The sequence below is a fragment of the Callithrix jacchus genome, chromosome 15 (genome assembly GCF_049354715.1).
Source record: "Callithrix jacchus isolate 240 chromosome 15, calJac240_pri, whole genome shotgun sequence".
In the NCBI taxonomy this organism is placed as follows: Eukaryota; Metazoa; Chordata; class Mammalia; order Primates; family Cebidae; genus Callithrix; species Callithrix jacchus.
In genome coordinates this window covers 26,459,279-26,481,256 of record NC_133516.1, presented here as the reverse complement: position 1 = coordinate 26,481,256, position 21,978 = coordinate 26,459,279, and the positions used below count along the sequence as shown (strand labels likewise).

Genomic DNA, 21,978 nt, shown 5'->3' with positions numbered 1-21,978 from the left:
TGCCGATTATACAATAATTAATCTATGTTTTCTTCCAGTTAGAGATTTTCATTTTTAAAATTGGGTCTTTGATCTATTCAGATTTTATCCTGTGTACTCTGTGAAAAACGGATTCAATTTCATTTCTTTTCCAGATGGTTAACCACACTTGTCTCAACACCATTTTTAAAGCCTTTTTCTCTATGAATGAGATGCTTCCTTTATCATATATAAAATTGCTAGACTTCTCATATTAACAGTATGTTATAATATTTAATAGGTTATCCCTCCTTCAACATTGTTTTTTTTCTAGGACCTTCTGGTTATTTTTGTTTATTCCTTCTAGTACCTTGGTACAGGAAAAACGTCTTGTTTTATTGAAATCTGGTATGGCCCTTTCAATATATATTATCCATATGAACGAAGCATTTCAAAAGTGTTCTCCAAATAATATACTAAAACCAATCCTAAGCAACTTTTTTTTTTTTGGAAAATTAGTCTTAGAAGAAAAAATATAAAACAGAAGTTATCTTAATGGAATGCATAGACACAGGTAAAGCTATGCATGGTGGCCACAACACCCAGAGAAGACTTCCCTAAGAACAACAGCAGCATTTACTGAATATTCACTGGATCCATGGTCCTGTAGTTAACTATTAAACAGAAACTGGTCCATATAAAAGACTCAAGAAAATATACAGCTGTCTCGTTTTGACTATCACAGTAAAATTTATTCTGTAAAATAAAAGCACACTGTGCATAAGTAAGCAAAGATCAAATGCTGTAATAGATTTTTAAGAAAACATTTAGCACCCACTGTATTTTTTAAAATGTGAAGTTTGTGAACTTCTCTTCTAGCTCAATCTTCACAAAATTACACATACTACACCTCAGGGTAAAATCTAACTTTAAAAAGCATTATAACATCTTTCAAATAAATCAAATTCAGTTGTAGGAAAATTAAGTTTCACTTTATATTTGGGCATATCTTTTTCTTGAATCACTTGGCACATCTGTGGCCAGAAACTCTATTTACTAAGTAAACCAAGGAACTTCTTCCCTCCAAGGGCTGGGACCAAGTTTCCTGCACAAAAACCTTCCTGTGTAAGTGAAACCTGTCATTCTCCCAGCAAAGGATAATTGAGATTAGAGAGTATGTAAAACAAAAATATTACCCGAATTATTTGTACCACATACAGGTTTGAAACCTGGCCATCTAAGATACTAACTAAAAAGACTACTATTGTTCTTAAGGTAGAGAAATCAGACAACACATCGTGATTCTCATGTTGCCTTCTTGCACTAACCTAATCTGACAAGTGAGACAAATTGTTCATTGGGAAGATGTTTATACTATGCGTCAGTATGATTTGCTTATTCTTTAGTGGGGGAGAAATGTTGAAAATAGAACATTCAGTCTTTCTGGCAGTTAATCAACAGTGATAAAACCTTACATTTCCTAACAACTACAAATTCCCTAATTAATCATTTTAAAAATGCAATAAACAAAACCATTAAACCATTATTTGCTCTAGTTCATTGTTATTTATTTACATAGCTACCTTTCTCCTAGACAAGCAATGTTAGCCAAAGATGCCTTGTTGGTGACAATCCTATTCAGTTTTTGTTTATTTATTTATTTATTTATTTATTTAGTGAAGGGTTCTCTCAGCAGCCAGTTGCCACATGGAGCTTTTTCACAGTTTCAAAGAAGTTTTCCTAATTTTAAAACTGCAAAAAAAAAAAATGTACACTTGATTGCATTTCCTAAAAAAAAAAGTTCAATCAATCTTTTAGCATTTTTGTAATATCACTTCAAATATGTAATGATTTAATTAATACAATACTCTTAATAAAACAACAACACAACAACAAAACCAAGTGCTAAGGCTAGACACAGTGGCTCACACCTGTAATCCCAGCACTTTGGGAGGCCGAGGCGGGCAGATCACAGGGTCAGAAGTTCAAGACCAGCCTGGCCAACATGGTGAAACCCTGTTTCTACTAAAAATACAAAACTTAGCTGGGCATGGTGGCGTGCACCTGTAGTCCCAGCTCCTCAGGAGCCTAAGGCAGGAGAATTGCTTGAACCTGGGAGGCGGAGGTTGCAGTGAGCCAAAATTGTGCCACTGCACTCCATCCTTGGTGACAGAGTAAGTCTCAAAAAAACAAAAAACAAAAAAAAACAAACCAACCAAACCCAAGTGCTAGCTCATTTCTGGTGCCATGAGACATAACAGCACCACTTTTTTTACATTTTAGTGATTAAATGTATACAGTTTTAGCACCAATCTACGAAAGTTAGATGTTAACAAAAATATATTATTTGGCTTAATAGGAAGTAACAGTCTTACTATCCCCTTAGGTGAAGAAATTTGTTCCACTTGCTGCATCCTGGGTCATGGAAAAGAATAGTATTAAAAGGGGAAACAAAGGACAGCCTTTTAGTTGAGGCTTTTCAGTACCTGAATCACTGAATTATTGAAGTCATGCTCCTTGGAAGTGCAGAATTATACCACACATAGAAGGTTCCAAGGAACTATGTTGTTATACACTGTGTATGTCAGGATAGTCCACATTTAAGATGCTGAATTAGGCTTAGCAGCCTTAAATATAAAAAAGAGGAAAACCAGAAAAGTTATGCTAGTGATCAACTCCCATCCTTTAAGCAAAAATCTGCCTTGTCACTTCATTTCAAAAACAAAGTGAAATATCCTAAACTGACAAATTTTGACATAAAAACACATTGAATTCAGATTATCAGTTATTAGACACAATAAATACTTGATTAAGAAGACAAAATAAAGTGCACCTTTACAGTATAACATTAGAGACTCAGAAATCACTTCCAAAATTGGCAATATAGATTGCAATATAGAAAGTATCTGACTAGCAAAGTTAGATTAAAAAATTTTCAGCTGAAAAATTACAGTTTTTCAGTACATCAAAGGGACAAACAACCTTTTATTTGAAGGTATTAAATTTAGAGACTTGTATATTTCAATTTTGTGTAGGAGAAAGGAAAGCCATTCTTCTAGAAGGCACTAACTGGTTTAAATGTGCAAGTGAATTCATAAAGAAAACACGTGCAAAGTATAGTCAAGAAGGCTGTCTGGTTCTTGTGTTGTATTCATTACTCTTCAGCATAGACTATGCATTATTGCTGAACAATTCTATCAGTCACCAGGTTTTCCCGTAAGAGCTTTAGCGTGTTCAGTCCACAGTGTCGCAGATCTCCTTTACTTTCTGGTTGAATTCTTCTGGTTGATCTGCATATACATAATGTCCTGCCCCAAGAATAGCCTGGATAAGAAAAAGTATTCAGATGGTTAGTGAGTAAAAGCATTTAATAAAACACAATGATATATACTCAAAGACACTTAGTAATAAAAGTGAGAGCCACTATATTTAAATAAAACACATGATAAAAAGTAACAATAATCTATAGTAAATGTTAAGTATTTCCATTAAAAGGATCTGAGAATATAAAAATCTACTGAATCTTAGTACAATTTTAATATGCAAAAAACACTAAATTGACCACTAATAAATTGCCAACAGAGAAACTAAAAAAAGTGAGAATGTGCTGCCTTGTAAGGTGGGAATTACCTGAGCTACGGGACTAGTACCTCTGTCCATTTCTCCTAATGCTGTGGTTCTAGGGACAGGAAAGTTCACTCAGAAAGGTGGTTCACTGTTTGCACATGAAGATGTGTGCAGTCCAAACCCTAACCCTCACCCATCACATGTGGTATCAGGCCCCTGATTGAGGCTGCAGGTATAGCTCAGATGACCTGCAATACGAGTATGACCTAAAAACCTCTTTTAAGAAAGATAATAAAACAGACTTCACCTGTATCTAAAAACCCAAATCAAGCCACACACTTACTATTGTCTTCACATATGAATGTGGTCGTAATGACTGGATGCTGGTGCCAGAATTGCCATCTATGCAGGATCGGGCGCCAAAGATCACTGAAACTGGAATGTCAGGGTGCATTTTACCAATTCGCTGGAGCATTGGCCTTTTTGCCCATCCATAAGGAATAGTCATATTCTTGAAAGCTGTCTCACCACTTTAATGACAAGGAAAAATCACAATGTATGATTTTTGGGAATGAGCATGCACTGCACTGTCACTTCTATCAAAACACATTCATACTTAGCTTTTCCAGCACTTAAGAAAATCCTCAGCTTAAATAGAAAATAATTTACAAGACAGTTTAAGGAACAAGTTAGATAAGCAAGGCTGCTGTATGAACTAGCTGATTAAGTTTTCTTCTAAATCAAAATGTACAACCCCAATTCTCTATTATTAAATTATTTATTGTGGAGATAGCAGCTAAAAATATGTATTTTCACCTTTATTTAAACTGATGTAGAAAGAAGGTAGCTTATCCCCAGGTTCATGGCACCAGCATTTCACCTGCAATGCCAAAACCATTATCAAGTTAAGAAGAAACTCAGATGATATATTCTTGGGAACTCTCAGGATAGTCTATTTTGCTGTTACTCTGCTATTCTTATAGAACTAGACATCATTCTAACTTGCCTTTTATGAAGAATTCAAGTCTCACCACAAGAAAGGTAACAAACTAGGACTACATGAACACATGTAATCATGAAATGAGAGCACGCGAAGAGTAAAACTTAGACTGATCAGGAAAATGAATGAGGTTCCTGGGGCAGACCCCTAAAACAAAACTGTTGGAACAAGTCAATAAAGTGTGTAGACCGAATCCACCAGACCTGACTGCCTAGCAAGTCACAAAACCTCAATCTCTTGAGGACCTTGAACCTCCAGCCTCCCTAACTCTTGGCAGAGAACCTCTAACCTACTTTATTAAAAAGACTGAAACTACAGCTACACCTATAAATAGCTGCCATGGCCTCAATCTTTTTAATAAAGTAGGTGTACATATTTTCTGCCAAAAGTGAGGGAGGAAATAAAAGGGAGGGAGGCTGTCTCTGCAACTCGCCGCTTAGCCTTTCATCCAAACCTCGGGTCTTAGAAAGGATGAGAAAGTATGCTCCATGGCCCACCTATACAGAATCACCAGAGTATTTGTTAGAGATGCAACCCAGAAATGCTAATCTGTGTCTTAGAAATAAGCCTCAGGAGTCACATTTTAACAAGCACCCCCAATAATTCCAGGACACAACATAGCATGAGAACTGTGGCCCTCATCTTTGCACTCTATTCTTGATGCTCCTCCCAGAAACTCAAGGGCCTTATCATTCAGCATCCTCCTAGCTCCCCACTATCATCAGGCTCTGTTTTCTCCACTGGTACTTTTCACCCAATATTCATAAGTCATATTTTAAAGAAAAAAATACATTTGACCCTCTTGCTCCCTCTGGCTACTATGCTCGATTCTTTCTCTCCTTCTAATCACTGTCAAAATACAGGCAGAATCCTTCACTTACTCCTCACCCTCTGCAGCTGCATTTCTAATGCTGACCTAAAGATGTTTAGAGTTGTTCAGGAGTACAACCATCGAATGAACTTGAAAAATACTACACAGCATCTCCCATTCACTTGGGAGATTCAATACCCTTTGGTATAGTAAAGGTTCTAAGAGGATTAATAGTAAAGACAACCACTTACTTTTGTTTAATCCAGCACCTTTCTCTCTCTCTCTCTCTCTTTTTTTTTTTTTGATGAACTATTTATATTCAGTTTGGGAAATACTTCTTTAAATGTGAAATTCCTTAACTCTCAACTCAAACCATCTCTTGGAGATGCCCAAGACCAATGCTTCCTCAACTTATCCATAAGAATTTTGGGGGAAGCGTGAACATCTTACTTTTTAATCTCCCATCAGAACTCAGCACATTGTTTTATACAGTAGGTACTCTAAGAATAGATGAATAAATTAAGACATATTAGACATTTTGTCCTTTTAAATTTAACTACTGATAAAAATCTTCTGAATCAGATATATTTTTTAAAAAATAGTATAAAACACACACACACACACACACACACACACACACATACACACACACAGAGTAAATTTAGACTCCTAACCCTCACCTTGGAGTTTGCACATTACAGTGGTAGATGTATTCTGTCACAGTATCATCCTCAAACATTGAAGAATACTTCCGTTTGAAATCAGGCCTTAAACGCTGCACTAGACTTAAACCTATTTAACAGGAAATTTAAAAATGTATAATTAACTTATCAACTAAATAATATAGAGTTTTAGTGCTTACCTGTGTAACGAGTGTTATGTGCACACATACCTACGAATACATATTGCAGGTGGGAAAAAGCACACATTCTGATAGGAGTCCTCCTAAAGTTCCCCAAAGAAATATTAATATAAAAATTAAAGAGTATTGTATTTTGACTTACAGATATGCTTTAGGGCCTCAAAAACATTTAAGTTAGAAGGCCAATGAGTAGCTCATACATAAAATTAATGTATTAACTTGTATTTCTTCTGTAATTATAACACATTAGCATCTAAATGAAGTAAATTGGTAATATGTAAATTGTTCTGTATGAAAATACATTCAGTTTCTTCCTGGGACACTAGCAAGACTCCCTGCTAAGGTCATCCATGGTGACACCCACAACCCCACTCTAGAAAAAGTCCAGGGCAAAGCCCCCAAGGGAAAGAGGATGAAGAACAGAAGCTTTCTTCTAGTCACAATTTTTCATTCTGAGGCCCCAGAGACTGAATGGCGTCCCTTTCTGCTGCCACTACCCCATGACTCCAGCAAGCCTTTACTTCTCTACTTGCCCTTTAATCCCATCTCTGAGGAATTATACAGCTCCACCAAGAAATTCTGTCATGAGCTGATTCTGTATCACCACCCCACGCCCAAGTGCAAGCAATAATGGGAGGCTGAGGGCATGGCTTTAAAGAGCCTCTCCTCGGTATCCTCCCTTGCCCATCACTGTCTCCTAACTTCTCTTCATACTTTACTTTTCCCATAATTGTTATTTGTGTACCTGTGATCTAGTAAAATCCATTTATATTTCAGGACTATAAAGACTAAATGAAGCTCTTAAGTAGTTTACCAGAAGAGGACCAGGCACATAAGGAGTGGCTCTACTGGGGAGGGCTTCAAGACTGCAGATGGCAAAATGTGCCATCTGTAAGAGTACTGAGGGAGTAAAGTGTGGTCACCAATTCAACCCCCCTACCCTCCTCTAAGTCCTGCAGTTCCACTGCTCTCCCAATCCAAAGAGAAGGCACTAGGACCAAAAGGGGTCAGGGCTGGGCAAAGGGGAACAGCATTTGTAGTCACCTGCATGATAGTTAATCCCATACCCTCATCCACACCCCCATGCCTCTTCTCTTTCTTGCTAACAGAATCCATCTTTTTTTTTTTTTCTGAGACAGGGTCTTGCTCTGTTGCCCAGGCTGGAGTATAGTGGCATGCTCTCAACTCACCATAACCTCCACCTCCCGGGTTTGAGCAATTCTCATGCCTCAGCCTCCCGAATAGCTGCGATTACAGGTGTGTGCCACCACGCCTAGCTAATCGTTTTATATTTTTAGTAGAGATGGGGTTTGCCACGTTAGCCAGGCTAGTCTTGAACCCTGGCCTCAAGTGATCTGCCAACCCCATCCTCCCAAAGTGCTGGGATTACAGGTATGAGCCATGGCACCTAGCTAGAACCCATCTTTTCTATAGTATCAATTAGGCAGCAATGTGCCCAGGAAAGCAGGCCCTGGGAACAAATCATGACTGGTCAGTCATAGAAAATTTTTCTTTGCTGGTGGAAGGACTAGGAGTGGAGAGAGACACAATGGGAGGTCGGCTGGGGCCTTCCAGGGAGAACTTTCTTCCCTGACAAAGCATTATGGAGAGAAGGACCATTTTCCATGCTTTTCTTTCTTTTTGCTCAGGGTGCTGTTTTGTGAGATGGTGCTTAATGCCATGGCAGGCATCAAACCCCGTGAGAAAAAAGGTCAAGAAAATCACAGACACAGACCCAAACTTTAACACCAATGAGCAAACAACTAGAACAAGTGCTAAAACCTATTTCCAGATTGCTTATTAGGGAAATAATAAAAGGCCTTAAATTTAAGCCACTGGGTATTCAATTACTTACAACTAAAAGTACTCCAAACTCATACAAGTTGTATGGGAGAAAGGCCGAGGGTCGAACCATCATTATCTGTGACAGTGAGGGAAGAAAATTCCCATGGCTATAGGGCTAAGGCAGAGCAGCTGAGAGTGAAATAAAAGTCAATCAGGAACTAAACACGGGTACCTCAAAATATGACCAGAAATATGTATCAGGAGTCTCCAAAACGTTGTGGAAAAAATACCTTTATCTTTCCAACATTCTGGATAAGGGAAATCTGTGAGTGTGGTGGTATCTTTTATCCCCAGGGGATCTCCCAAATGGTATCATCAATTGGCCAAATGCTCTCCAATGCTCACCAACAGGGTAACATGCTACACTTCTCCCAGGCCCTGGGCTAGCAGAGCTTCTTATATACTCCCCAAAACACTCTGCTTGCCTGGCTTTTCTCAGAGTATTCAGGACTGACTAACGGCATCCTCAGCATTCCCCTCCTTCTCGCTTTACTAATTACTTATTTCAATATAAAGACTCCCCTTTGAGGAAAAAAGCCTAGTTGTATTCCTCTTTGTGCAAGACATGGTACTTATTAAAGGAAGAGGATAAAAAGGGTTCAGGCTTGTTTGTTTTTAAGATTTTGACTAATGATAGTGAATACTCCTCCACTGATAATCTATAAACATTTTACTTTCTTAGGACATAAGCACTCACCAAAGGGTCCTGCAATCCTTAGGCCAGCTAAAGGGTTAAAAGGAGTCAATATTGCTCCCAAGGCTCTGATCCAAACTGGAATTGGTCTGTCTTGATTAGCAAGGTCTGGTCGTTCAGGGAAACCCCAAGGCTCCACTAAAATGAGATGATTAACCCTGTTGGGGGAAAGAAGAAATTTAAGTTCATTTGGTAAAACCACCCTAAGACTATAAAGAGCTAACATGATTTATAAAATAAAGGTAGAGCAAACCACCTTCAAAAACCTTCATGTTAAAGACTAGTGGCTAAAGAGTCATATCATGCTCTTATTCTGTGTAAACTTATGTAGATCACTAGCCACTCAGAAAAATCCAAAGATTCTGTGTATGTCAAGGTTGACAAAGCAAAAACGGCTAAGATCAGTATCACATTCTTTTATTTTTATGTATTTATTTTTTTTGAGACGGCGTTTCACTCTTGTTACCCAGGCTGGAGTGCAATGGCGCAATCTCGGCTCACCGCGACCTCCGCCTCCTGGGTTCAAGCAATTCTCCCGCCTCAGCCTCCCGAGTAGCTGGGATTATAGGCATTCTTATAAAATAGCCTCATATACCAACAACCATCATCTCCCATGAATCAAACATCCTAAAAATTTAAGAGAAGTTAAGGACTTAAAGTGGGTTCAAAAGTGCTTTAAATGAACTTTTCATAAACATAAAGATAATGTAATATGGACTGAAAACACTCCCTATTTTTGGATTCTAGAAATGTTGAAAAGGAACATGTCTGTCTACCTTACCCATGATAACACGCTATACTGACATTAGATTCTGTTTCCAATACTTTCCCAATTTTCTCCTTCATTGACCAAGAGATAGAAAATCTTCAGTACCACTTCATATAAAATTATTTCATATTGTTAATAATTCTAATATTTCCATCTTATGAAACTTCTTCCCATTGAAGAAAAACCGGAACTATCAGCAGTACTTCCACGTAGCTGCATCATGCTTTATACATCATAAAGATTCTAAACGAAGTACAAAGATCCTTCTGATACAAAACAATGTTCAGCTGTAACCAAACCAGCCAAGAAATGCCAGCCAAAAAATCTCCCAAGGATAAACTGACAATGATTCTAAAGTCCTTTCCTAAGTTATAACTGAAACAGAAAGGCAAAGAAACAAAAACATGGGCACAGATGGTATTATTCCTCATATAAAATCTATTCAATTATTGTCAGTATACATAATGAGTTAGTAACAGGTCCATACTCTGATTGCTTTTTTTTTTTAAGACAGAAAGCTTTAGAGCACAGAGCTCTATGATCCCTTGGAGAATACTGGGTCCAATCTTTCATCTCAGACCAGAAGGAAGCTAAGATATACTACGTGACCTGCTCTGGTATATAACATTAGTTCATGTAGAACTAAGGCTGAAACCCACATTTCTCTACTCCAGCATGCTAACAGATGCCGATAAGCAATTTTCTAAACAGGCTAATCAACATAAGATAGACATATTAGTAAAGGTAAAAATTAACCTTTACCAACTCTCAAGGCTAGTCCTAATATTATATTCTAGATTTCATAGCATTGAGAACATGGTAGAATATAAAGATGTATGAAGATACGTGATAAATGAGTTTCATATAATTATGAAGTGTACCTTCACAGTCTAAAAATTTCATATGAGAATATTTTCTAATTGCGTATCAGAAAGAGGTTGGAAATGAGTGTTTTGCTTTGTTTTTTAATGGCAAAAACTATCTCTTATATTTTGACCACCTAATGAATTCTTTCTATTACAGCCCACAATAAGATCTGGGGAAGGGGAAGGGAGAGGCTTAACAGAAGTATGAGTGGAACTAACAAGACAGACACCTAGTTGAAAGCAGCAAAGATTCATGTTAAGAAACGACCACTATTTTTCACTGACTTACCTCCTAAAGAGAAAAATGAACTCTTTATTAAAACATACCCTACCCTAAACAAGTGTTAAATTTTTGTCATAAATTTGTTAATGAATCTTGCTCTGTCTGCTCTAGGCTCTTTCCGACCCGCTAACTCAAAAACAAGGAGGACAAAGAAAAACTTGACAGAGTCTCATCTATCTCTAGGTAAGTGACTGTTTTTGCCTTACTTTTGGCTTGCCTTTAAAATATGATCTTCAAAATTTCATCCCTAGGTGAAAATGCCAGTTTAACAAATTATGCAAAGTATAGATACTAAGGTAGATGACCTCTTTTGTTTCTTTTTGAAAAGGAGTAAACTGTCCCTACAATTGCTCAATTCTATGTTTTCATAACCTAGCATGATGCTCAGCACACGAAGGATGCTTGGTAAACATTTGGGTTAAAATGCTTTTCTACATTTTCTTTTGGTCCTAATCTATTAAGGATATACAAATTTTATAAAGCATAATCATAGCATAAGCATATCCAGCTGACTATTTCTAGATAACATCAGAACATCATTGCTATTTATTAATCTCATTATTGGGTAATAAAATCCATTTAGATGGTCAAGAACCAGTCTAGTTTTTTTTTTAAATAAAATTATATTGTTTGGAATAGAAAAATAAATCATAAGCATTGAATATTGGCCAAAAAATTGTATTAATATATGTATGTGTGGGTGTCTGAAACAAGTTTTGTGGGGTGATAGACTTGCATTTTTCTATTCCAAACAATACAGAAGGGCCATAGTCAAAAAAGTTTGAACACAGTTTTTTAAAACTTGAAAAATCTAAACTGTAGTTAACTGTAGTTATATATCATCTGCTTCTACTACATGTAAAGACCCCAGAAAATAATTTTCCTTATTTTTGGTCGTAAAGATTTTAAATAAGATAAACCATGCAAAGCACTCCGGTTGGTGGCTATCAAATGCTAAGTATTCAGTAAATGTAAGCTAGTTATAGTAGGGTGAATAGGAAGACTACAAGAGTAGAATTAATTCCAGGGAAGATGGAAAGACAGGCTTTTATTCTTCAGAAGAGCCTGATCACTGGTTAGTATAATGCTGCACCCAGACCAAGGTCCCAGGCTATCTTCTAACCTCCTCTTCTAGTAAAAGTATTATCTCCTCACTTGATAGGAGTTACTGGTTTTAATGTACATCTGAACTATTATAATTTATCTAAACCCTACTCTTTAATATTCCAGAGAGAGTTCCCTGCTGGGATTGTTCACATCTAGGGTAAAGAATGGGTCCAACCAGACAGCACATGTGAGTCATCCTTGTCAAGAATCAGAGGCTGGTTTAAACCACAGGAAAAACAAAGAACCAGCAGAACAAGAACAACAGAACAACCCATCAGTTTTGAAATATAAAAAGGCATTCTTCTTAATGTTAGTCATTAGAATTGGCCTTGAGTTTGAAGATGGTGAGCAGATTATATCCTTAGGGGCAAAGCAGTGGACAACACCTGCACCAACACACTGGGACCTGATTTCACTTGGTCTAAATGCTAACAAGGGTAGGTAAGCCTGACCTTCAATGGGATTTACAGACAGCCACCAGTCAGAAATACTGCAATAAGAACAACCATCAGACCAGGCGTGGTGGTTCACACCTGTAAACCCAACACTTTGGGAGGCTGAGGCAAGTGGATCACTTGAGGCCAGGAGTTTGAGATGAGCCCGGCCAATATGTTGAAACTCTGTCTCTACTAAAAATACAAAAAATCAGCCGGGTGTGGTGGTGCACCCTGTAATCCCAACTACTCAGAAGGCTGAGGCATGAGAATCACTTGAACTCAGGAGACAGAGGTTGCAGTGAGCCGAGATCGTGACACTGCACTCCAGCCTGGGCAACAGAGGGAGACAATGTCTCAGGAAAATCAGACCTAGAATCAAAATGTATAAGGGAGTCTTAAAATGATCAGAAAGAATTCTAGTCAATGCACAAAGGAGGCATTTGCAAAATGAAGTTAGCCCAAGGTATTTCCCATTGGCTCCAAGCCACTGGAGGGAGAAAAGGGAAGGGCCAGAGAACAACAAACTAAATACCTCCAACTTCAAGTAGAATAGCTTTTCCTAGAACAGCAGGGGGGCAACAAAAATTGCTCAGGTCAGTTCTGTACAATCAGAAGACAGAGCCAGGCAAAAGAAAAGTGTTCAAGATAAAATTATCTAAAAACCTTTTACAAGAGAAATAAAGACTAGTCATAACCTATCCTACTTGGAATAGATCTCTTTGCTAAACACTTTCTAAGTTAAAATTACTAGAATCTCGTTTTCCTTAGTTTATAACAAATATCTTCAAAACACAGTGTTTGTATGGGGTCCTGGGCAGCAGGGGCCAGAAGGAAAGGAAAATTAAAAGAGAAAATTGGGCCGGGTGCAGGTGGCTTATGCCTGTAATCCCAGCACTCTGGGAGGCTGAGGAGGGTGGATCACTTGAGGTCAGGAGTTCGAGACCAGCCTGGCCAACATGGCGGAACTCCATCTCTACCAACAATATAAAATTAACCAGGTATGATGGCAGGCCCCTGTAATCCCAGCTACTAGGGAGGCTGAGGCAAGAGAATCACTTAAACCCGGAAGGTGGAGGTTGCAGTGAGTCACGATCATGCCACTACACTACAGCTCTGGGCTGCAGAGCAAGACTTTGCCTTGAAAAAAAAAAAAAAAAAGAAAAACAAAAACTGGGCAGACATGAAAGAAAAGTAACAGTATACATGGCTATTACTGCTACTTTAGTCTTCCTTATGACTTCCTTATGAACAGAAGGTTTTACAGAATGGTAGCCCAAGATATCTCACACAGTGAGTGATCCTACACATTAATCTACTAAAGATATTATAGATGGCATATCTAACTATTGTGGCAAGAGAACTGAGATGAACTAAAGTTATTTTTTGGGAAGAAGCATGGGGGATATGCCCTCATTTAGAGTCATTTACTAATCAGTTCATAACTTCTCTGCCCACCAGCCATATGCCCTTCCAGAATGGCCCCAGCATCTGCCTAGCATAGGGCCTTCACAATTTCTGTCCCACTGCCTAGAATGCACTTCTGTTACCTGCTATTCCCTTTTGAGACCTCAGCCCAAGCTACACTTCTTTAGGTACCATATTAGACCCCAAGACTAGGTCAGGTTCTCATCAAGAGTTCTCGGGAGTTCACCACCCACCTTTCTGCTACAGCATTTGACACAACTGTCATGCTACTTGTGTGGTTATTTAATTTGTGTACCTTCCCCCAATACACTGAAAGCCTTATACACAAAGGGATTCTAGCTTTGCTGTCTACTGCCCACCACTGAGTCCAGCACAAAGGTTATACCAGGCATATATATGACAAATGAACAAAGAACATGATGAAGCACAGGGTCATTATTTTAATTAAGGTGTGTTAATACCATCTGTTTTTAAAAGAACTGCTTAAATTTATAATGTGACCGGAGCTGAGCTGCCTCTTTAGACATTTTCTTTGTAAAGAAGAGGATTAAAACAAAATGGCTCAAAACGCAAAGTCACTCAGCATTATTCGAATACAACAAACCTACTGGAATACAATATTAAGAGTATTTCATTCACCACCAATATTTCAATGGAAGAATCATCCAGGTACTTTTACATAAAGTATCACAATTGTTTAATATTCAGTTTTTAATCAGTATCAAGTTCTGATGAAAATATGGAATCACTGCCACAAGTCAGGCTATAAAATGACCTTTTTGGACAGCAGCACTTTGCTGCTCACAGAAATGATCCACCCACACTGACCTAATGTACCAAAAGTTGGCAAAAATTGATCAGCTTTTATTTGTTCTTTAGAGTAAGAATCCTTCTTAAACAGGTACATTAAACTAGACATTTTCATTCTTCTCCTCAACTGTCCTATAAAAGTAACAAATGGAAAAATGCAGCTGCCCATAAAAGACAAGGACTGAAATGGGTATGAGAGAGAACACTAAGTCTCAACAAATAAAAAAACATTGTTTTTGTGTTTTTTCCCTCCATGCATAAAACTGAAGTAAGGAGCCGTCATTTTACTTAAAAGAAAAAAATAAAAATTATATTTGCAACACCTGAGGAAGTAAAGGAAAAGGTAACATTCTCAGTCAGGTGCAGTGGCTCATCCCAGCAATTCTGGAAGCAGGAGGATCATCTGAGGCCAGGAATTTGACGCCAGCCTGGGCAACACAGTGAGACCCCCAGCTCTACACAAAATTTTAAAAGTTGCCCAGGTATGGTGGCACACCTAGTACTAGCTACATGGGAGGATTACTGAGCCTAGGAGGTCAAGGCTGCAGTGAGCCATGATTGTGCCATTGCACTCCAGACTGTGCAACAGAGTAAGACTCCATCTCTAAGAGAAAAAGAAAGGTAACATTCTCAAAGTCCATTATCGAAAAGAGAGAGACAAAAGAGGCACAGTGAGTGTAAGCAATGATCTGAATTTCACTTGATCTCCAGACCACTTTTTCCCTCCTCTCACCGCACCTCTCCCACCCACTGAAAGTCTTTCTGAAATTCAAAGATTCATTTCAATCTCATGACAGCATAATAAAAATGCTACTGGATCAAAAACAAGCTGGATGAGGCACTGACTAGTCAGTTCAGTACCTGCTTGTTGATAACAAGTGGATTGCTCTATTGCACTAGAGAAAATGTGTGTGTGCTGCAAAGAAGCTTCTCTAGCTCAGGTGAAACATTCCAGATCACACAGAAGGCAACCCTGACAACTATCCCATCTGCTTAGTGGGAATGCCAACTTTAAGAAACACCAAACACTAAACCTCACTTAATATGAAGTTTGCTATAATGGTGAACACTTATAGTACTCAATCCTGCTTAATCCTGTTTAATGTTTAGATCTGTGAGTCTACTGAACTATTAACTATTAGATCATCTATGCAAATTTGTACAAATTTGCCCAACCAGGATTAAGCAGAAAAAAATTCCTTTTAAGTAAAAAATTAACAAACATAAGCAACATTATTCGTAATATGAATATACATGTGGATAGCAAGACCCAAGGGTACCAAAGGAGATGATGCACCTTGCAGAAAACACAAGAGATGCTCATTTTTCCCTGTCCTCTCCATTTAAAGAGAAGTGCTTCCAGGGAAGTCATCCTGAAAAGCAATGAAGGAAAAAAGCTAGGGAGAAGGGGAAGCCCATGAGATTGTTAATTTTGGTCTTCCTATGTTATGTGCTACAATGGGGTATTATCTGGTCTATTAGAACGGGAAGAAAAAAATAAACTATAAAATTTTACTTTGATTTAGTAGATTTAATACACTTCTAAACTAAAGTTGTTGGTTTAAATGGCTGGTCAATTTGTTTAATTCTGTAAAATATTCATATGTTATATATATATGTAAATATTAGAAGAAACACCCTCACTAATATCTTTCTCTCACACATACATATAGAATGATCTCTTCATTTCCACTGTAAGTTGTTTTTATGATATAATAACTTAAGATGTAGATTAACTAAGCAAAAGGCATAAAATTGAAATATCTGCCTGCTTATGCTTGCATATCTGAAACTAATTTTTTCCCAAAAATAAATTAGAAAGGTAAGATATGACCAGCTCCTCTCTCTTGATACTTCTATGCAAAATGGAAAAAGAACAGAGAAAAGAACATACAATTGTAAGCTAAAAGGTGAACTTAGCTTATAATTCTCTTTTGCAAAATCAACTATTCAAGAAACATTTACTAGGCAGCCATTATGTGACAACCATGGTGTTCTGACTGACTGGACATAATCACAATTTGATATATTTGCAAATCCAGAAAACATCATTTTTTTGAAGTTAACCTGTATTTAATAATTTAAGTTTTATGCTGCAAAGAACATAAGCTTGAATATTAAACACACTCTGTACAGTTCAAAATTTTGTTGGCAACCAGCCAAATTTAGACAGGCTAATTATTTCAAGCATTCTCTTATCCATCTACTGCTACTACTTATTATTCTTGGTCCTGACACAGTACGCTAGTTTTGTTTCTAGCATTAGATGCAAACATTTAAAAACCAATCACTAGCTTTGTTTTTAGATACCTTTTGCTATTCTCTTTTATAGATGTTTTTAGAGTGTTGATTCCCTTCTGAATCCCTGAAGCCACCCTATTTCTTTAGAGAAGTTCACAATTGCAAATGAAACTCTTACCAACTGACCTTATCGGTAGAGAGCTATGAAGGGTTAGGATTCTAAGACTAACTGCTTAAGGACCAAAGTCTATCCTGCAGAGTTCCAATGTCACATCACTAGCGAATAAATACAAGACAGACACAGACGCAATAAACATGATAAAAAACAAAGGAATTTCAACTCCCACAAATAGCCCTGTTGACTGTACCAGAAAAGCATCTACTTCCTTCTCCTTTCACCATAAATACAGATAGGTGTTTGTCACTAAGAGTAGGACACAATAAAAGAAAGTAACCCCAAAATGCCAACCAGGAGAAGAAAATTTGGGTTTCTTTTTAAAGAAACAGGTCAGCCAGTTGACAGGACTGTTACTGTCTAGCACATATAGGACTATGAGATCAGAAAAATCAGGTGTAAATGCTAAAGTTTAGATAAAGACTGTATAGAGAAAAAGTGGCTGTTCCAGAGCAAGAGAACCTCAGGTACACAGAGCTGCTGCTTCTCACATCAAATTCTGTGTTGAACACACACCTAGAGTTACACCATGGGACGATCTTATAGGTACATACAGGCACTCTGAAATTACCATCATCCCATGTCTCACTTACAGACCTCAAAGTAAAAATCAGTTGTAATTTTGGATTTAAAAATTAGTCCAATGGAAAAACACATTGGCAACACAAAAATGCCGTTTTCCTTTGTTATTTCTTTCCAAAAGATGAGCAAAACAAAGACGAATTTTTCTCCTATTTTCTCAGCAGTTAAATGTGCCCTTCTCTCAGAGTAGTAACATAAATAATAGAAAATAGCATTTAAAAATAAAGTAAAGAGGCTGGGTACAGTGGCTCACGCCTGTAATCTCAGCACTTTGAGAGGCCAAGGCGGGTGGATCACCTGAGCTTAGGAGTTCGAGATAAGCTTGAACAACATGGCAAAACCCCATCTCTACTAAAAATACAAAAATTAGCTGTGTGTGGTGGCATGAACCTATAGTCCCATCTACTCGGGAGGCTGAGGTTGGGCCCGGGAGGTGGAGGTTGCAGTGAGCCGAGATCATGCCACTGCACTCCAGCCTGGGTGATAGGCGAGATTGCGTCACTTGGAAGAAAAAATAAAAGATAAAGAAAGAAGATGATGCTGGAAAGACTTTGAAGCAAATTCTCATTAATTCTACGTTTTATAATGAGAAAGGTTAGGGCATGGTGTAATAAAAAACCCTGGGATATATACTATGAAGTTATATTTTCTATAGTTTAGATAAAAGAAAACTAAAGGTTAGAGGGTAAGTGATTTGCTCTAAGTCATAAAGCTAGCACTAGCACCTAGTGCTAGATTTTCTAACCTTCTGGTTTCCCCTTACAGTTTACTATAACTTAGAAAACATTAGCCAAAGCCTGCTGGATCCACAGGTTTAATGATAGTTATAATAAATTATTTTTACTTGTGGCTTAAAATTATACATTAAAGTTTCTACAATTCTAAGCTTAACAAATAGAAAGTCCTTTCCCAAGCCTATTAACGTGTAGCATGTGTAATAGGAAGATCTGACATCATTATGTCGGCTACTATATTGGTCATCAGTTGTGGTTTGGTCTACAGGGTCCTTTAAGAGAACGTCTGTCTTGTAAGGCTCAGACACTAACAACCACCAAAGATGGGAACTAGAGTCTGGTACTAGGAAGCACAGTTATAATCCCTCTCTTCTGTCACCGTCACTTACCTTGATGGGTACTTCAGCGAGTAAGCAGCAGCCAAGAATCCACCTAGGTTGTGCCCAAGCAAGATCATTTTGTCCAATCTTAGGGCACATCTCCACTCTTCAATGGATTCCACAAACTGATTCTCCACTTCTTCTGCGTCACTGTCAAACCTGGGTCTACTACTTCGTCCAAAACCCAATAGGTCAAAAGCATAGACAGGTCTGTTGGTGCAAAGATCTCCAAAATTCAATGCCCAAAGCCCAAGACCTCCTCCAAAACCATGGAGAAGGACAAGTGGAGTCTTATTTGAAATATTATGAGAGAACTTCAGTGTCCATATTTTATTTCCATTAGATATACAAACAGGTTCCTTTTTGTATGTGCAAGGGACACCTAATAAAAAATAAAAGAGAAATTCTGTTTCATTTTATTACTTCTGAGAAGTATTATCAGAGCAACCAAATATTACAAACCATCAAGTATCCAATCTCATGATTTTAGCCTTTATTGTCAGCTATTTTTAAAATGCACATATTTTATTGAAGTAAATAATTCTAAATGACCGTGTTTTATACCTAAGGGGGAGGACCTACCTCAGACAAGCCTCAAGTAACCTGTGGTCAAGGTCTTTGGCAAGTCATATTACCTTTTGACTTCTTTCCACATCTATCAAATAAGGGTATTATACTCCTAGAAGTGGAGAGGAACTTAGTGGTTACTGAATCCATTATTTTAAGGTCTCTAGCTTTACAGACAATTTGTAGAATATGCAAATGTTCCACAATTTCAAGGTGGTATTCTTTTGTTAACTTTGAGTTGAAGTTGGACTCAAAGTCATTATTTTTCCTTAAAAAGTAATCGTGAATTTAGGGATGGATTAATGGTATCTATATTAAACACATAAGTGAAATCTTAAGTCATTTCAAAGTTTAGTAAAAAAAAAAAGTTGACAGACTATTGTAGGAACTCCTCAGCATGACACACTTCGTAATTTGAGTCCGACTCTAGCAATCTCCCAGGAAAAGCAAATAATCACAATTTTATAGATCAAAACTCTTTTTTACCTTCAATGCTGTGGGACTAAATAATTTAAACACTCCAAAACATAACTTAAAAATGAAACTAAATTTAATTTCTATTTAATTATTAACTGAATGCTGCACTTTAGATATACCCCTTAATTATTTATGCATATTCATATGTGGTAGACAAAACATTGGAGAAACAGGAGTTTCTGCCTTATAACCAAAGAAATAATCTCAGGTTTTGTATCCACAAAGTGGCAGCAAAGAAGAAACCTAACATTCATTCAGAATATTAAACAGAGCACATGCCCTCAAGTTGGGGAAAATGCCACTAGTTTAGAAAAGGGGATACTTTGGCTTATGTGCCAAGCCAAACCACTTCAGCATTTTGAATACATACATCTGTATATTCCCATAAAAACCATCTGTAACATCTATTACAGAATTCATCCCACCAAATTAGTAGCTTACTTTCATGTCTGACACTAAAGCAGAGACTAATTCACACTCCTATTTGAATCCCTAGAACCACAAGGTAGGGAATCAACATGCTTGTTAAATGTATGAATCGAGACTCTAGCATTCCTTTTTATCTTCTGGTAAGAATTTTTTTATTTTAGTAAATCACAATGAAAACTTTCTCAGTTTTGTAGAGAGCAAGTTTACCGAAGTATATAGAATAGAAGTTAATTCTCTTGTTAAAATCTAGGTAACGACCGGGCACGGTAGCTCACGCCTGTAATCTCTGCACTTTGGGAGGCTAAGGCGAGTGGATCACCTGAGGTCAGGCCAACATGGTGAAACCTTGTCTCTACTAAAAATACAAAAATTTGCTGGGCATGGTGGCGGGTGCCTGTAATCCCAGCTACCTGAGAAGCTGAGGCAGGAGAATCACTTGAACCCGGAAGGCAGAGGTTGCAGTGAGCCGAGATCATGCCACTGCACTCCAGCTTCAGTGACAGAGCAAGACTCCAACTCGAAAAAAAAAAAAAAAAATCCATGTAAGATGGCTAACTATCCCTTCCTAAGGATATATCCAGTTATGGTCACTTATTCCTGAATCATTAAAATGCACAAACAAATTTATTAGTGGTAAAGAGAATGAAAAACAGGCATGGGGCCGGGCACGGTGGCCCATGCCTACAATCCTAGCACTTTGGGAGGCCGAGGCGGGTGGATCACGAGGTCAAGAGACTGAGACCATCCTGGTCAACATGGTGAAACCCCATCTCTATTAAAAATATAAAAAGTAGCTGGGTGTGGTGGCACATGCCTGTAGTCCCAGCTACTCGAGAGGCTGAGGCAAGAGAATTGCTTGAACCCAGGAGGCAGAGGTTGCGGTGAGACGAGATTGCCCCATTGCATTCCAGCCTGGGTAACAAAAACGAAACTCTGTCTCAAAAAAAAGAAAAACAGGCATGGACAAACATCTGCACATACATACAAAATAACACATGAATATGAACTGCACTACTGAATCCACTCCCTTAAATAGTATCAGCAGAATCAAATTGCACAATAAATACCACTGCTTAGAACTATACCCACAGATACCTTGGAATGTCCTGATGGTACAAGTTTGGATAAATTTCAGTGCTCATAAGAAGGAAACAAAAAAGGCTTCCATACCACTATAAATACAGAATCCTAGAATGCTAGAACTAGAAGAAATTCTAAGGACCATCCTATCCCTTCATTTCACAAGAAATGAGAAGCTGAGCAAAGTGACTTGTCTAAAATCTTATAACCACCAGTGGCAGATCTGGGCCTAGACCAAGTTACCTGGGTCCAGTTTAGTATTTCTCCCACCATACAGGCTGCTTGCTCTGAAACACCTAGAACCTGTTCTCAAAGCATAGTCTCAAGCGTAGTTGGGGGCGGGGGGGAGGATCCCTGAGACTTTGAGGAGATCCAGGAAGTCAAAACCATTTTCATCATAACATTTATAATACTAAGACTTTGTTGTTTTCACTCTCATTCTCTACTAAGTAGTATATAGTAGAGTTTTCTACAAGTCACCTATGTGATTACCCATCAGACTGAAAGCAGAAGCAGATATGACAACCTAGCAGCCTTAAGTCAAACTAGACATTAAAGAGATTTGTAAACATATAAACAAGGTTACTCTTCTCATTATGATTTTTTTGGAAGTATTTTTTTGTGTGTTTTTTTTGGTGCAAACATTATTTATTTTAACCTGTAATGGGTTTGTTACTATTATTTTTAAATAAATTAATAAATTAACATTTTTTATTATTCAATTTTAACTTTTAATTGAATTAGAAATGATTAATATTGATAGCCCATAAACAAAGCTCCTTGGGGTCCTTACTAATTTAAAAGTATAACAGGGGCCCAAGACCAAAACGTTTTAGAACTCCTAACCACCAGCCCCTAACATTTCTGTACTTGCTAATG

The 21,978-nt window shown here is 37.7% G+C and overlaps 1 protein-coding gene across 5 annotated transcripts in view; it reads right to left on the bottom strand.

The window, feature by feature from the left end:
• Window positions 1-688: 688 nt before the first annotated feature.
• Window positions 689-21,978, bottom strand: part of ABHD5 (abhydrolase domain containing 5, lysophosphatidic acid acyltransferase) — a 29,515-nt gene continuing 8,225 nt past the window's right edge. For 2 of the 5 annotated variants that reach the window (XM_035275011.3, XM_002758257.7), the window contains exons 3-7: window positions 18,556-18,928; window positions 8,741-8,895; window positions 6,017-6,128; window positions 3,869-4,055; window positions 689-3,282 (exon numbers count right to left, since the gene is read on the bottom strand). In XM_035275011.3, coding sequence (XP_035130902.1) covers window positions 3,193-3,282; window positions 3,869-4,055; window positions 6,017-6,128; window positions 8,741-8,895; window positions 18,556-18,928 — 917 coding nt within the window. In that variant the 3' untranslated portion in view covers window positions 689-3,192. Of the gene's footprint in view, window positions 3,283-3,868; window positions 4,056-4,341; window positions 4,406-4,429; window positions 5,837-6,016; window positions 6,129-8,740; window positions 8,896-18,555; window positions 18,929-21,978 lie in introns of those variants that run through there. The other 3 variants (XR_013527251.1, XM_035275012.3, XM_054245540.2) reach the window with 3 other exon arrangements.